The sequence below is a fragment of the Monodelphis domestica genome, chromosome 2 (assembly GCF_027887165.1).
Source record: "Monodelphis domestica isolate mMonDom1 chromosome 2, mMonDom1.pri, whole genome shotgun sequence".
NCBI lineage: Eukaryota > Metazoa > Chordata > Mammalia > Didelphimorphia > Didelphidae > Monodelphis > Monodelphis domestica.
Genome location: NC_077228.1, coordinates 55762440 through 55778148, shown reverse-complemented (window position 1 = coordinate 55778148; position 15709 = coordinate 55762440). Strand labels below are relative to the sequence as shown.

General features: G+C 37.0%; 1 protein-coding gene across 1 annotated transcript in view; it reads left to right on the top strand.

The window, feature by feature from the left end:
- Nucleotides 1-7805: 7805 nt before the first annotated feature.
- Nucleotides 7806-15709, top strand: part of SH2D1B (SH2 domain containing 1B) — a 38131-nt gene continuing 30227 nt past the window's right edge. Inside the window, exon 1 of the mRNA XM_001369689.5 lies at nt 7806-8704. Coding sequence (XP_001369726.2) covers nt 8571-8704 — 134 coding nt within the window. The 5' untranslated portion in view covers nt 7806-8570. The remainder of the gene's footprint in view (nt 8705-15709) is intronic.

Sequence of the window (15709 nt, the reverse complement as noted above, 5' to 3'; positions counted from 1 at the left end):
AGAAATACTGAGGTTTACTTAGAGGGCTTAAATTTTTTAAGCTTATTTATTTATTTTTTTACATTAGAATTCCCAGGCATCTCCCTCCCTTCCCTGCACCACAGAAGGCATGATTTGATGGGGATATATATATATATATATGTGTGTGTGTGTGTGTGTGTGTGTGTGTATATATATATATATATGTCTTGCTTGTTCCTATTTATCTATTCATATTTCTAAATGACATTTTATAGTGATTTCCATAATTCAATTTGGGCAATCATCAAGCATTTATTATGTACCTACTATGTACTGGTGCTAAGTATTGGTTCCTGCCTTGGAAGAGCTTACTTTCCAATGGAGGAAACAACATTCAAGCCCTAGGTATAAGCAAGAGAGATATAGAATCAATGGAGGGTCATTTCAGAGAGAAGGAACTAATTCAATCTAATAAGCACCTACTATGTGTTGGGTACTTTGAAAGGTGATGGGGGTTTGCCTTTGAGAAACTTGTATTCTATTGGAGGGAGCCAACTTGTACAGAGATATAATATATATATATATATATTTCTTAAAAATCAAGAAATATAAAGGGCAGTAGAGAGCTGTGACAACTAAAGAAAATCAGGAAAGACTTTTTGTAGAAGTTACCTGAATCATAAAGACAGTTGGGGATTCTAAGAGGCCAAAGTTTGGAAAGAACATCCCAGGCATAGAGGAGAGTCCATGTAATTCCATGGAAGCTGGGGATGAAATGTTGTGTATAAGAAGAGCAGCTCGGTATGGCTGGGATGCAGAATGTGTGAAAGGGGAATCGTTTGAAAAATGACAGGTATATGGTATATCTCGAAGGGCTATCTCTATGTTCCTTCACAATGTGCTATTTAGATGGCTTATTGTGGCCTACAGGTGATTGCTTATACAACATTATGACACTGGGTGTTAAGCTCTGGCAGGCTCTACTGGGCTTTTAGGGCTTTAGTCTACTTCTGCTTTCTGAGGACCAGACTAGATAAATATGGAGAAACTTATCAATAGTTTGCTGGCCATTTGGCGATTAATTCTTGGGCTACTTCAGCTCATGATCAAACAAAATAATATACAAACTTGGTCTCAGTACTGTTCAAATCATTTTTGCTTCTTCAGTGATAGTGCCAGTGATGGAAAGAAGGGTGCTAAAAATCGCTTAGTATTTAGATTGCTGTGAATGGAAAAAATAAACTACACTGATGGGCACAAGCTTGCCAGAAACACAATTATTAAATTAATCTTATTATAAGCACCTTCTTCTTAGAAAGAGATCCAAGCAGCAGCTGGGTGGCTCAGTGGATTGAGAGCCAAGACTAGAGACAGGAGGTCCTGGGTTAAAATCTGGCCTCAGGTACTTCTTAGCTATGTGACCCTGGGCAAGTCATTTAACCCCCATTGCGTAACCCTTGCTGCTCTTCTGCTTTGGAACTAATACATAGTATTGATTCTAAGACAGAAGGTAAGGGTTTTAGAAAGAGAAAGAAAGAAAGAAAGAAAGAAAGAAAGAAAGAAAGAAAGAAAGAAAGAAAGAAAGAAAGAAAGAAAGAAAGAAAGAAAGAAAGAAAGAAAGAAAGAAAGAAAGAAAGAAAGAAAGAAAGAAAGAAAGAAAGAGTGACAGAAAGAAAGAAAAGAAAAGAAAGGAAGGAAGGAAGAAGGAAGAAAAAAAAGAAAGATATCTAAAATAGGCAGAGTACCTCATGCATAAGTGTAAAAATGGAGATTTGAAACCCAGACTTCAATCCCCAGAAGTCCTTGGCACTTCCCAGAATGCCCTATAATCTCACCTGAGATCCCCACCTAAGCCAAGAACAAAATTTGTATTTAAACTGACTGTACCACCTACTTGGTCTCTTTGCTTCTGCTTCTAAGCACGCGTGTCTCTCAAGATGTAGTGAGTGAAATTGAATGGGCTTATCAGCCCTAGAAACATGGCTTATTGATTTGTATCTTTGATTTCTAATAATCTTTAATAAACCTCTAAAAATATAATACTTTTAGTAGAGAAACTAATTTAGCTGTTACAGTTAATGGTGACCAAACAGGAAAAACTCTCAATTAAAAAAAAAAAAGATAGCCTAGATAATGATTTCTAAGCCACATTTCTCCAAGGCTTTTTAGCAAGCCTCTTGACTCATCTTGCTCCTGCCTGCAATCTGGACCCAGATTGTGCTCACCTGGTCCCAGCCCTGCTCACCTGGGCTCCGGCTCCTGCTCCTGGTCTCTCTCTCCCTCACCTGGCCCAGCTGATCCCTGGCCCCAGCAACTCTGGCCTTCGATCCAGATGGCTCATTGCCCTAGGCCCAGCCCCAGGACCCAGGCTGCTAGTAGCTGCTGTGTCTTCAGAATCAGATTTTATGTAACTCAGAACTATAGTAAAAGTTGATACCTCTTAGAGAATAATTTTTCCTAAAACTATTCCCTCCCACTTTTATTACTTTTTCCAAGGATTCTCCATTGCACTTGTTTGAATGTAGACTCAAGATATACTTCTTTTAAATTAAGTGACCAAAAGTAATCTTTCTTCTCTCAGTCTCATCATTATCCTTATTACCCTAGGCAAGAGTCCATCCTGGCCTGAACAAGAATCTTTAGAATATAGTTAGACCTTCATTAAGGATGATGTAAGACTATTTCAATGTAGGACATTGTTTTCCATGAAATTTGATAAAGTATTATATAATTGAAAATCTGTTACCCTAAAAAGGAACTACATTTCCCAGGAACCCACTGACTTCCTGTCATTATATACTTCCTATACACAGGGGATATTAGGCAGTGACATGGAGGGTCCCAACCTCTTTTTGGCTTGATTTCACAAGCTTGGTGGTGGTAAGCGTGGTGGTTTTGAACAGGCTAAGTAGCCATGGGCATGCAGTTTTTATTTTGTATCCCTTTTATTCTTTTATTTCTAATGATCATTAATAAATTTCCTAAAATATAATATTTTTACTATTGCACATTAATCTTATTTTTTACAGTATCAACAAGGTTTTTTTTCTTTTATTTGGGTAAGTCTGGAAATAATTTTAGATGAAAGCATAGTCTTAAAACTATTTGTTATATTTAGCCTAAAGACAATGTTGATGGAGGAACAAGAGATGCTCAGTGTCCTATACTATCAGAATATGTGACTATGAGACATAGAATTCAAGTCTTCAAAGAATTGGAGATGTTTCACACTGAAAGCAACAGAAAGGTACATAGTAGATGTAACCTGACTGTAACTTATAACTAGTAAAGAGCTTCAAAGAAAACTGGAAGTAAAAGTATCATCAGAGAAATGTACAATTGAAAAAAGAAAATGGCTTGTTTACAGTGTTTAGGGAAAAAGATAAATTCTGGGTACTGTGCTGGTAGCCTCATGATATTGGGAGAAATTGATTAAGGCACACAGTAAAAGGGCTGGGCTCTCTTTGTGTGCCAGACTCATGGCAGAACCTGAATCCATGTTACCCAAGATGGGTAGGAATGGACGAATTGAATTCTACATCACTGGAAGAAGCATCAAAACCAATAATACCACAGATTCACTTATGTTTTTACATATTCTGTCTAGTCTGGTTTTCAGAATAGATCTATTTTCATCAGGTGGTATGAGAATTATCCTCATTTTATAGAGGAGGAAGGAAAGGCACACCTTAGTGATTTGATTTGCCCAAGGTCACACAGCTAGTAAATAAAAGTCAGGGTTCAAAGCTCAGACCTTCTGACACTAGATCCAGAATTTCCCCTCTGTTGCAGCAAATGGCCACTCTTTTAAAAAAGTGTCTAAATATGTCCAGTCATCTGATAGTTGAGGTAATTGTTGTTTCACTAGTTCTGAATTCTTATCTTTCAGGAACTAAATAAGCAGCAGCTATACAGAAGTCAGATGAGATAGGTGGCATAGTAGATAAAGTACCAGGCTTTGAGTCAGGCAGATCTGACTTCAAATATTAAAATTTTTCTTCTAAGAAGCATCAGTATTATAGAATCTTAGACTCACATCACATCTTAACAAGATTCACCTTAGGGAGTCGCACGAGGATTCCAGGGACTAAAAAGACATCGAGTTTCTGTAGTACAGAAGCAATTTGCTTTGATCAAATGTGTCCACTGCATGGGTGCCACATTTCCATTATACTCTAAATTTATACTCACTCTTTACTCCGATGTTGTGTATTTTGTGGCAGAATGTATCCTAGGTTTGTGGAGGGAATATTTGGTAGTTACTGTTCCAAAGAAGTTAATAGATGTGGAAAAAAGGAAGCCCCTTCTCACCAGAGGCCAAATTGCCAAGGACTAAACTCAGTCCAAATTGCATGTACGGAAAGAGAAATGCTGTTACACACCAGCTCTCATGGGTCCAGCAGTGGTCTCTCAATACTAGCTGTTCAAAATAATCCAGCTTCCATTTCTTCTTCTCTCCTCATGTCCTCCTTCTTCTCAAAACAAAAATGTTATTAATCCAGTGGAAAGGCCATTCAGATTCCTCTTTTCTCATTCTTCAAAACAATTTAACAAAGATTTTTTGAAGGTAGAGGAGGTAATATAAAATTTTGAAATTTCTTCACTCAAAATCAATGAAGACAGAATTAGCAGAGAAAAATTGAATGGCAAAAATCTTTTCTCCCCCAGTATTTTTGAATGTTCAAATGATTCTGATCATTTATAGTATATCCTTCATGGAGTCTCCTGATCTTGGTCCCAGAGAAGCAGTTAGAAATAAAGGAGAGCCGAAGGCCCCTCCTTTTAGAGTATTCTGCAGGACTCTCTCTATCATCAGTCTCTTCCCCTATAGTTTTGTGGACAACATAACTGAAACACTGAAAACTGAGCTCAGTCAATAATTTGTTTTATTAAGGTCCTACTGTGTACTGCTAACTACTAGGGATACAAAAGAAGCAAAAGACAGTCTCTACTCTCAAGGATCTCCCCAGAGATAGGTGTGCAGGGGTTCACAACATACACCTGCCTCCTTCTGCTCCCCTAACCCCAGGAAATCCAGCCACCTTCATTCTCCAGAAGTAGCCACTCCTGTTGGGGTCTCAGTTCAGGCCTGGGGTAAAGAAAGAATATTAGAGTATTTATGCAAAGCTATGGCTAGCAATCCATTGATGTGGATTCTCCTAGGAAAAGGCCTGCTCTTCCCCAGGCAATATGCTAAGGCTCTCAGATTCCTCCAGAAACATGGAGAGGAGACAAGCCTTAGTATGTGGAAGGAAATGTAAACCAACTTGATTCCACAGCAGAAGATGGGGGCCTTCCTGCTGTTGTTATTTCCTATTTATCTCGTATATACCGTATAAACCCATAACAAACTTCAGGTAACTATTTTGGATTGAAACTGAAAAAAAAAATCTGCTCTTTAGGGTCTTTTTTTTTTATTTTAACTTTTAGGGGAAACACTGACATGTTCAGTTTCCATCCCAAGTGATGCTTTTCATGATCTCTTTTCATCAAGGCGCCTTTCCTATATGGTTCAACTGTGAATGTAGAAGGGGGGGAGTGGGGGGAGGTGGGGAATGACAACTCTGATTAGAGGATATAGGAAAAATGAGATTGTCAAAAACAGACTTCAGACAACCCATAACCCAAACCAAAATTTAAATGCTCAGAATTGGCAGCACAAAGGGAAAGCTCTCTCCTGACTTGTACTGTGACAGTCTGAACGCCCCAAAAATTGTGCCAAAGAATAAAAAAAAAGAAAAAAGAAAAAAACAATGCTTGCATATCCCATTAGATAATTAGATAATGGGATATTGCATACCCCATTCGATTGTAAGCTCCTCCAGGGCAGATGTCTTTTGTATCTTTTTATATCCCTAGAGCTTAGCAAGGTACCTGGCACATAGGAGATACTTAATCAATGTTGACTGAAGACAAGGTGCTTTTTCTGGCTCTTCCATTAAATATATGTATGATCATGTGTAAATTACTTCCTTTCTCTGCTTCTCTATTTATCTATAAAATGAGGGTATTTGGACAAAAGTGCCCTCAAGTGTGTACATTTTATAAGTTGGATAAGGATTTCTAGGAAGTTGAACAAGGAAGCAAAACTCTAAGATAATTTAAGTCTGATCCACTGAGGATCTTAATCCTAAAGAGGTTTAAACTGACCCACGTCCTTCAGCCTGGTATAATCCCTAACTCATCCCTTCTATGCAAGTCTGTGACTCTATAGTCTAACCCACAATAAATGTGTAGGATATTTTGCTAAAGGGTGAGGGTAACGGAGATGGGCTCTGTAGTTATATGGTTCTATAAGAACCTTCATTTTCCATTCTCAGCTTATTCATCTATAGGAAGAAATCTGAACCAAGGAAATTTACTTGGTTCACATAAAGTGGGTCAGACACTTGAATAATAAGTTATCTTTCTATTATTATTTAATGACAATAAAACTGTGTCCCCCCTTTAGTAGATTTCATTCTTTAAAAAAAAAAACACCACCTTACCTCTTGTCTCATTATCAGTTCTAAAACAGAAGAATGGCAAGGGTGGGGAAATTAGGGTTAAATCACTTGTCCAGGGTCACACAAACCAGGACACCAAAGAAAATCAGACAATAGAGTAAAACTTTCTTCTGCTTAACATTTCCAGGGGAAGGACAACTAATTTCCCCAAGGACCGAATCAGCATCACTGGGACTGGATTGCTTCTTGAGATTCCTGGGGGGGGGGGGGGGGGGCGGGGAAGGAAACCACAAGAGTTAGAACTTCTAGAGTCTTTCCATACAACCAGTTACCTAACCATCTTGGTCTCAGCTTCTCTCTGAAGGCAGTGAAGTTGGGATGAGGATCAGGGGAAGGTCCCATTGCTTCCTCCTCTATCTCAGCTATTTCTCCCATTTGTTCCTTGTTTTGTCCTAAGGTATAGTTTACTCCTTTGCCCAAGAAATGTGTTTTATGAACTTTAAAGCACATTCTAAGCTGAGCTAACTTGGAAGTGGTACCGTAAATTCTGGGCCTGAATTCAGGAAGAACTAAGGTCAGATCAGGCTTCAGACATGTCATGATCCTTAAAGGGATATTAAAAAGTGGAAAGAAAAAAGAAAAGAACTAGAACTTAAGTGGGTACCTTAGCTTGCCTCTTGGACATTAGAGAGTGGTTGAACAAATTGTAGCATTTGAGTATAATGGAAAATTATTGCACTGTAAGAAATGACAGGAGATCATTTCAGGGAATCCTGAGAACACATTTATCTCAGAGCCAAAAATGACTGAATTCAAGTACTGTTCCTGATATATTTCATTAAAATGAAATCTACTAGAGGCAGCTAGGTAGCACAGTACATAGAGCTCCAGGCCTGGAATTGGGTGGATCTGAATTCAAATTTGACCTTGGATATTTACTAGATGTGTGACCTTGGGCAAGTCACTTGACCCTAACTGTCAAGCCCTTGCCATTTTTCTGTCTTATAATTGATAATAAGACAGAAGGTAAGTTTTTAAAAGTCTACTATAGGAGAGATACTGTATTATTATAATCTTGAATCCCTTAACTTCTCCATATCCCAGGCAACTCTCTGAGTTTCAGAGAAAGAGATGGCCTGCATTAATAAAGGTGGTCTCTTCATTTGGTAGTTCCCTATACAAATGAGATCACGGTTCTGGACACTATCAAATATATAAAGCCACTATAAATATTTTTGCACAGATAAATGCTTAGTTTTTGAAAACTATATTTTGGGGATAGTTTTAATTGTGAGAATTGCTGAGTTAAAGAGCAGAATCAACTCAGTATCTCTTCTTGTATGTTGGTAGATTTAGTTCCAAAAAGACCATACTAATTCCTCACTCTACTGTACCATCACTTGACAAGTAAAATTTTATTATTTTTTATTTATTTTTGTCAATTTAGATTCATAAAATTGACAAAAATAAATAAAAAATAATTAGAATCATAAATTGAAAGGAAACTTCGAGGTCTTGTATTCAAGTTCAGATTCTGTCTCAGCCTTTTACTAGTTGGGGTAGCCTGTTCAAGCCACTTAACACCTCTAGACATCAGTTTCCTCATCTGTAAAATTAAGAGGCTTGGATCAGATGACTTCTAAGATCTATTTCAGCTCTAAATCTGTGATCCTCTGATGATTTGTCTATAACAGCTATGCACAAAGTATCCCATAATGTTCTAATGACAGAATAACAGTGATTTCTGGGAATGAGTATGAGCAAGGAGAAGGATATGGTCATTAGTAGCCATGGCTGTTCTGGTATCCTTGGCCTTTGTGATTCTCTCCCCAGGGTCAAAACCCTCCAACCACATACTGAACAATAAAGAAGCATTTTAGAGTTCTATGATTGATTTTTTTTTTATAAGTCAACACAGTCTATTCTTTAGAGCTATTTATTTGCTAAAATCTTATGAAATCTTTTCCTGTATGACAAAGTAGTGGTCACTTTATCACCCTTAGTTTCTGCATTTCCTGTATCAGGCCAGTTTTCACCCTCCTCAAATTCAGTTCACACGTACATACACAGTTGCTGTTATACATCTGAGACTTTTCAGGTGCCTGCTTCAAAACTTTTTGTAGGGTCAACGCTCCTTGCCGCAGAGACCACCAAGCTCCTTTCATGGACCTACCCTTTTACCATGGCCCTCTGTCTAAACGAGCCTGTGAGAGATTATTGCTCCAAGAAGGGAAAGATGGCAAATTTCTCCTAAGGGACAGTGAGTCGCTGCCAGGAGTCCTGTGCCTCTGTGTCTTGTAAGTAAACTGGTCTCTGCTCTTTGCTTCTATTAAAATGTATTTCACGTTCTGTATAAGGTGTCTTTTAGCCCTAGCATCCTATGTTTTTCTAAGATTGACCAAGTAAGAACAGGATGGAGAGAGGGAAATGGCTAAAGACCATCAGAAAGAAATTGGAGGGAAAACAGAACGCTCCATCATAGTGGATTATCATCATAGGAAATTTATAATTTTGTAAATATTTATCCATTTCACTGAGATTGTCAGATTTATTGGCATATAATCTCCCAATAATTGCTTTAATTTCATTTCATTGATGGTGAATTCACTCTGTTCATTTTTGATGTGATTTGGTTTTCTTTAAAAAAAAAATTAACCAATGGTGCATCTATTTTATTGTTATTGTTTCCCCCATAAAACCAGCTTCTAGGCTAACTTAAAGTTCACCATTTTTTCAATCTTATTAATCTCTCCCTTGATTTTCAGGATTTCCAAGTTGGTGTTTAATTGAGGATTTTTAATTTGTCTGTTTTCCATTTTTTCCCCACAATTGTATGCCCAATTTATTGACCTGTTCTTTCTTTATTTTATTGATGTAAGTATTTGGTGCTATGAATTTTTCTTTAAGTTTTGCTTTGACTCCATCCCATAAATTTTGGTATGTTGTCTCACTATTGTCATTTTGTTTAATGAAATTATTTCTTATTCTATGATTTGTTATTTGGCCCACTCATTCTTTAGGCTCAGATTAATTTTTTATCTGTTTTTCTGTAGTCCTTTCTTGAATATAATTCTGATTGCATTATTTTCTGAAAAGAATGCATTTAATATTTCTGCTTTTCTGCATTTGATTGTGAGATTTTTGTGCCCTAATACATGGTCAATTTTTGCGTTGGTGCCATGTTCCATTGGGGAAAAGGCATATTCTTTTCTATTCCCATTCAGTTTTCTCCAGAGATCTCATAGACAGATTTTCAGGGCAGATAGAGTCTTTTTTTTTGAGATAGCCAATGCATGATTTTGTTTTGCTTAACTATAAATGTTTATTATAGGGTCTTTGTTTTTTTTGTTTTTTATTTTTTAACAACTGAATGGGAGGGGAGGTAGAAGGGAAGGAAGATAATTTCTGTTTGAAAATATAATTTAATTTTAAAATTTAATAAAATACAATTTAATTTTAAAAGAGTATTATAGAAAGGGAGTGCAAAAACACTCCTCCTTCTGTATCTATATCTGTTCCTCTCATATGACTCAGCCAAGATAGCCTTCTCAAACAAAGAAATGTTATATATCTTCATCAAGCATATTGTATCTACCCAGTGTCTCTACCCCATACTCATTTCTGCCCAGGTATTAGTTCATCTACACATTCTCATAGTCTCTTTGTCTACATTTAGTCAACTTTCCTAGAAGCAAGATCCATAGCTAATATTTATTTCTGTAAAACCAAGACTAGGGAAAACATGAACATGACTATCTTTGATATTAAAATGTCTTTCCTTGGCAAGTGTCTTTTATTCCTCCTTCAGAGCTAGGTGGTCCCAGCACAAGTCCCTTAGTTGTAGTTGTGGGTTGAGAGAACCAAAGTTGTTTATCGCATATTGTGGTAGGTTACACAGGTTCTTTATCATCTTCACCAGGATGCTGGACCTTATCAGCTTCACCTTATTGTTATTTTCAGAGGAAACTTTGACTGGGTCCTGCTCCTCTGTGTTCATCTCCAGCTATGAGTGTAGCCTTTAATTTGTTTGCTCTTATATGTTTTCCTAAGGAAGTTAGGGTTTTAGGGGCCTGGGTAGCTCCTACCTCCGTTTATTTTCTTTTTTTGCATTGATATATTTTGTTTCAACATGTCAGTTCCTAATTCACTTTCATATCACCTTGAAACAAGTTCTAATCACTGCCATGTCAAAGACAAGATTCCTGCATTGGAACATTCTGCTTACTTGTGTCAGTCTATCCTACTGCTATGACAGAAACTAATAATAATAAGTGGCGTTTATATAATGCTTTAAAGTTTAATAAACACATGAAAAATATTATCTTGATTTATCCTCACAACAACCCTGGGAGGTATATGCTATTATTACTCCCATTTTCAATATTGGCCCAATAAAGAAGCAGAATTGGATAGAGATTAAATGACTTGTTCAGGATCACACACCTAATAAGCATCTGAGACTGGATATTTGAACCTTGATCTTCTTGAATCCAGATCCAGAACTTTACATCCAGGACATAGTGTAGGAGGTGAATAAATCCTCCCATTCCAAGTAGATTTGAGTAAGGGGGACAGTGGCTTACTAGACTGCTCCCCTTTCACTTATGGCCTATGTTTATTGAGCTAGATAAATGTGCTTTCCTTTTATATGCTTTTAAATACTTGTCTATTTACTTGACATATTTAATCAACCCTAGAAAATTAAGGAACCTAGTCCCTCTTTTCCCCTAACTAAAATTTTCAAGCATGGCTTTATTACCCTACAGCTAGTCTTCCCTTTATTATTACCTTCTGTTATATTCCCTGTCTTGGAATTGTTTTACTTTCTTCCTAACAAATTCTTAGAAAATTAATGTAAATGTTGCCACTTTGCACATCCCAGAAAATCTACTCACTCTTCCTGGAAACCCGTTGTTACAAATAGGATGGCATGTTCCTAAGGTGCACCTTCTGTGTAAGTACTCACGAATTTCTGATCCTCTTCAATGAACCTTTCAATATCTGGTCCATGGCATTCTGGCATGGTGAATGAGAAAGGAAAACATAAGCCCAACTGAATACAGAATTCCAGAAAATAGCAAGGAGAAAGAAGGTTTTCTTAAATGAGCAATGCAAAGAAATAGAAGAAAACAATAAAATAAAAAATTCATTTCTTCAAGAAAAGTAGAGATATCAGAAGGATGCTTCATACAAAAATGGGCATGATAGACAAAAAATATAGAGAAGTAGACTAGACTAAGAAGAGATGGCAATAATGTGTAGAAGAGCTATATAAGAACAATCTTAAACATCTCTGATAATCCCAATGGTGTGGTTACTTATCTAGAGTCATATATCCTGGAGAATGAAGTCAGGTGGGTTTTAGGAAACAAATGCTAACCATAAAGCTAGTGGAGGCGACATTCCATCTATTTAAAATCCTAAAAGATGAAGCTGTTAAAGGGCTGCACTCAATACGATAACACATTTTGAAAATATAAAAGTGGTCACTGGATTGGAAAAGATCCATTTACATCCTAATCCTAATTATTATAATCCTAATGCCAAAGAAAGTTCAAATTACCCAACCACTATGCTCACTTCACACACTAGCAAGGTCATGTTTAAGATTCTGTAAGCTAATCTTCAGCAATCTGTGAACCAAGAATTGCCAGAAGCACAAACTGGTTTTCAAAAAGGCAGAAGAAAGAGACTAAATTGCCAATATTTCCTGGATTATGGAGAGAGCAAGGAAGTTAAGGAAAACTTCTACTTCTGCTTCATTGGCTACAGTAAAATCTTTGACCATGTGGAACAAAATGTGACCACTGATCAAAAAGAGGAGAACACCAGATGACCTCACTTGTCTCCTGAGCGACCCATATGTGAGTCAAGAAGCAATAGCTGGAATCAAACATGGGATAACTGATTGGTTTAAAATTGGAAAAGGAGCATAAGAAGGCCTTATGTTATCACCTTACTTATTTAACTTATAATGCATAGTTCCTCATGCAAAATGCCAGGCTGGAAGAACCAAAAGTCAGAATTATGGTTTCTAGCAGAAATGTCAACAATCTCAGATATAGAGATGATGGCGCTCTGATGGCAGAAATTAAAGAAGAATTTAAAAAGCCTCTTGATGAGGATAAAAGAGGAGAGTGTAAAAGTTGGCCTGAAGTTTAATTAACATTAAAAAAAACTAAATTGAGAGATCCTGGGTTCAAATTTGGCTTGACACTTCCTAGCTGTATGACACTGGGCAAGTCCCATAACCTCCATTGCTAGTCTTTATGACTGTTCTGACCAATATACAGTACGGACGTTAAGGTAAAGGTTTATAAAAACAATTTTTTTTAAAGTTAAGATCAGGACAACTAGTATCAGCAATTTCTAGCAAGCAGAGGGAGAAGAAATGGAAGCACTGTCAAATTTTATATTCTTGGGCTTAAAGATCACTCTAGATGCCAACTGTACATATGAAATTAAAAGGCACTTGCTTCCTAGAAGGAAAGCTATGGAAAAATAAGGACAGCATACTAAAAAGCATAGCTATAATCTTGCCAACAAAGGTCCATATAATCAAAGCAATTGTTTTTCTAGTAATAGAGTATGGCTGTGAGAATTGGATTGTAAACTGAACACTGCAGAATCGATGCTTTCAAATTGGAGTGCTAAAGAAGACTTTTGAGAGTTCCTTTTATAGCAAACAGAACAAATCAGTTAATACTTGAAAGAAATTAATTCAGGAAGGACAGATACTGAAGCTGAAGCTTAAATATTTTGACCACATAATGAGAAGGCAGGGCTCATTGGAAAAGACTGGTGTTGAGAAAAATAAAAGGCAAAAGGAGAAGAGGATGGCAGAGGACAAGATGAATAGGCAGAGTCATGAAAACAATGAACAGACTTCAGAAGATAGTGGAGGAAAGAAAAAAAGCCTGGCATATCATGGTCCAAAGGGTTATAAAGAGTCAGATATGACTCAATGACCAAAGAACAATACAATTTTGGCACTATTCCAGGAAGCTGCACAGGTCAGTTTTCTAATTCCTCTTCTCCTTGTAAGACCACTATTGCCTTAAGATTTTAGATTTTCCCAAGGAAAGAACAGTATCCTTTTCCAAATATGATTTCATTAGTACTCTGCACGTAGTTGTAGTTTAATTATTATTTTTATTTTATATTCTATTCTATTTTATATATAGTATATATTATTATTGAATTATCAGTTATTGTTGCAATCAGATGGACCTGCATGTCCTCCTTGGTTCCAGTGAGAATCCTTGGATCCTAAAATATACTGTTGATGGTGAGAAAATGAGGCAGTAGGCTCTCTCCTTCATCCCTTGTGTATATGTATGGTTCAATTTACATCCTACTTTTATGGGCATTTCAGAGCATCCTTTGTGCTCCAGCCAGACTGGCCTCTGTGTATCCTCTGAACTCAACATCCCATCTCCCACTCCTACATCTTTGCATAAGCTGTGCCATGGGATGAATTTCTTCCTCACTTTTAATTCTTAGACACTTTAGCTTCTTTCAAGACTCAGTTTACATGTCACATCCTTCAGGAAGCCTTTCCCAACTGCTTTAGTTGTTGGCTCTTTCAACCTTTTTCACATTAATTGGCTTACCTTTGTAAATATTGTATTTCCTCTAGTAGAACATAAGTTCCATGAAGCAAGAGACTGATTTTCATTTTGTTTTTTAATTCCTTGCACCCAACTAAGTGCCTTTATTAAGCATTATGTTTCTGGTACTATACTAACTGCTGGGGATACAAAGACAGAAGACAAATTGTCTTTGCTTTCAAGGAGCTCACAGTCTTATGCATTTACTAGGCACTTAATTTAATCATATCAATGGATCTGTAATCTGGTTCCTACTGGCCCCCATAGCTACATTTAGGGTGGGCAACCCGTGTAGAGAGGACCTGGCAGTTTCCTCTCTAGGTGCTAACTTCTCAGCAGTTACACCTACTTAAGATCCAAACAAGAAAGTTCTCACCCTTAAAGCTCTTGGTACTGTCAATGGTTCAACATCAGAAATGCCTGTGGTTTTATTAGTGAAAATGACATTAAAGATGCCTTTCCCTCTGCTTTTCTTTCATGGCTAAAGGAACATATGATCTTTCCATTTGATTTAAAATATAGCAGCTGGATAGATGGCATAGTAGAGAAATGACTCAATAATAGTGAAAATAGAAATGATGCTGATAATATTTACAGTGCTTTAAGGTTTATGAAGTACTTCATTTGGTCTTCACAACTCTGAGGAAGGTGTTATTTTTCATCTCCATTTTATAGATGAGAAAACTAAGCTCAGAGAAATTGTGATGTGCTCAGGGTTATACAGCTAGTAGGTGGCTGAGGCAGACCACATAATTCATAGACGTATTGATCATTAACCTTTAACAAGTTAAGTATCTGGGTGTTACTAGTTTACTCTCTAACTTTAGAGCATTTAGCTAAAGAAAATGACACCGTAAAAGTGGGGGCAGATGGTTGATCACCCTAATAATCTGAAAAAAGTGTTCTCTGAGAAATCCCTCGTAAGCTGGAGGAGACAGAGAATGCATTGGGCAGTGTACCTAGGGTCCAAAACCATCTCAATACCTTGGAATTATTGATTAAATATTATGAGATAAAGTTCAATAAAAATAAGTGCAGAGTTCAAAAAAAATCAACTTTGTAAGTACTGGATGGAAAGAGGTTTACCTAGACAATCGTTCTTAAGAAAAACACGCAGTAGTTTTAATGGATGACAGGTTCAGAATAAGTCAGCATTGTGACATGGCAATAAAGAAAGTGCATGCTGTCTTAAATTACATTGAGGGAGAAAATGTCTCCTTTGAGGGTGGTGTTGGTCCCATTGAACTCTGCCACTTTCAAATCACATCACAAGTATTGTTTTCAATTTAATTGCCACAGTTTAGAAAGGGTTAATGGATAGCCATTAGGATGATGAGGAAAATGGAGACCATGCCATATGGAAATCAGTGGAAGCAGCTGGAATTGTTTTGTCTGGAGAGAATAAAAAGAGTTAAGGAAGATAGTTTTTGAAGGGATGATGCAAGGAAAAGATAGGACTAATTGCTCCTAGAGCATAGAAGTAGGAGCAGTGGGTAGAAGCTACAGATAAGGTAGATTTCATACTGATGAAAGGAAACTATTCTTTAAAATTAAATCTATCCACCCAGGGGTGGAGCTACATGGCTCAGTGAATTGAGGACCAGGACTCAATTCTGGGTTCAGATCTGACTTCAAAACACTTCCTAGCTCTGTGACCTTAATCTGTCACTTAATCTCCATTGCCTAGCCCTT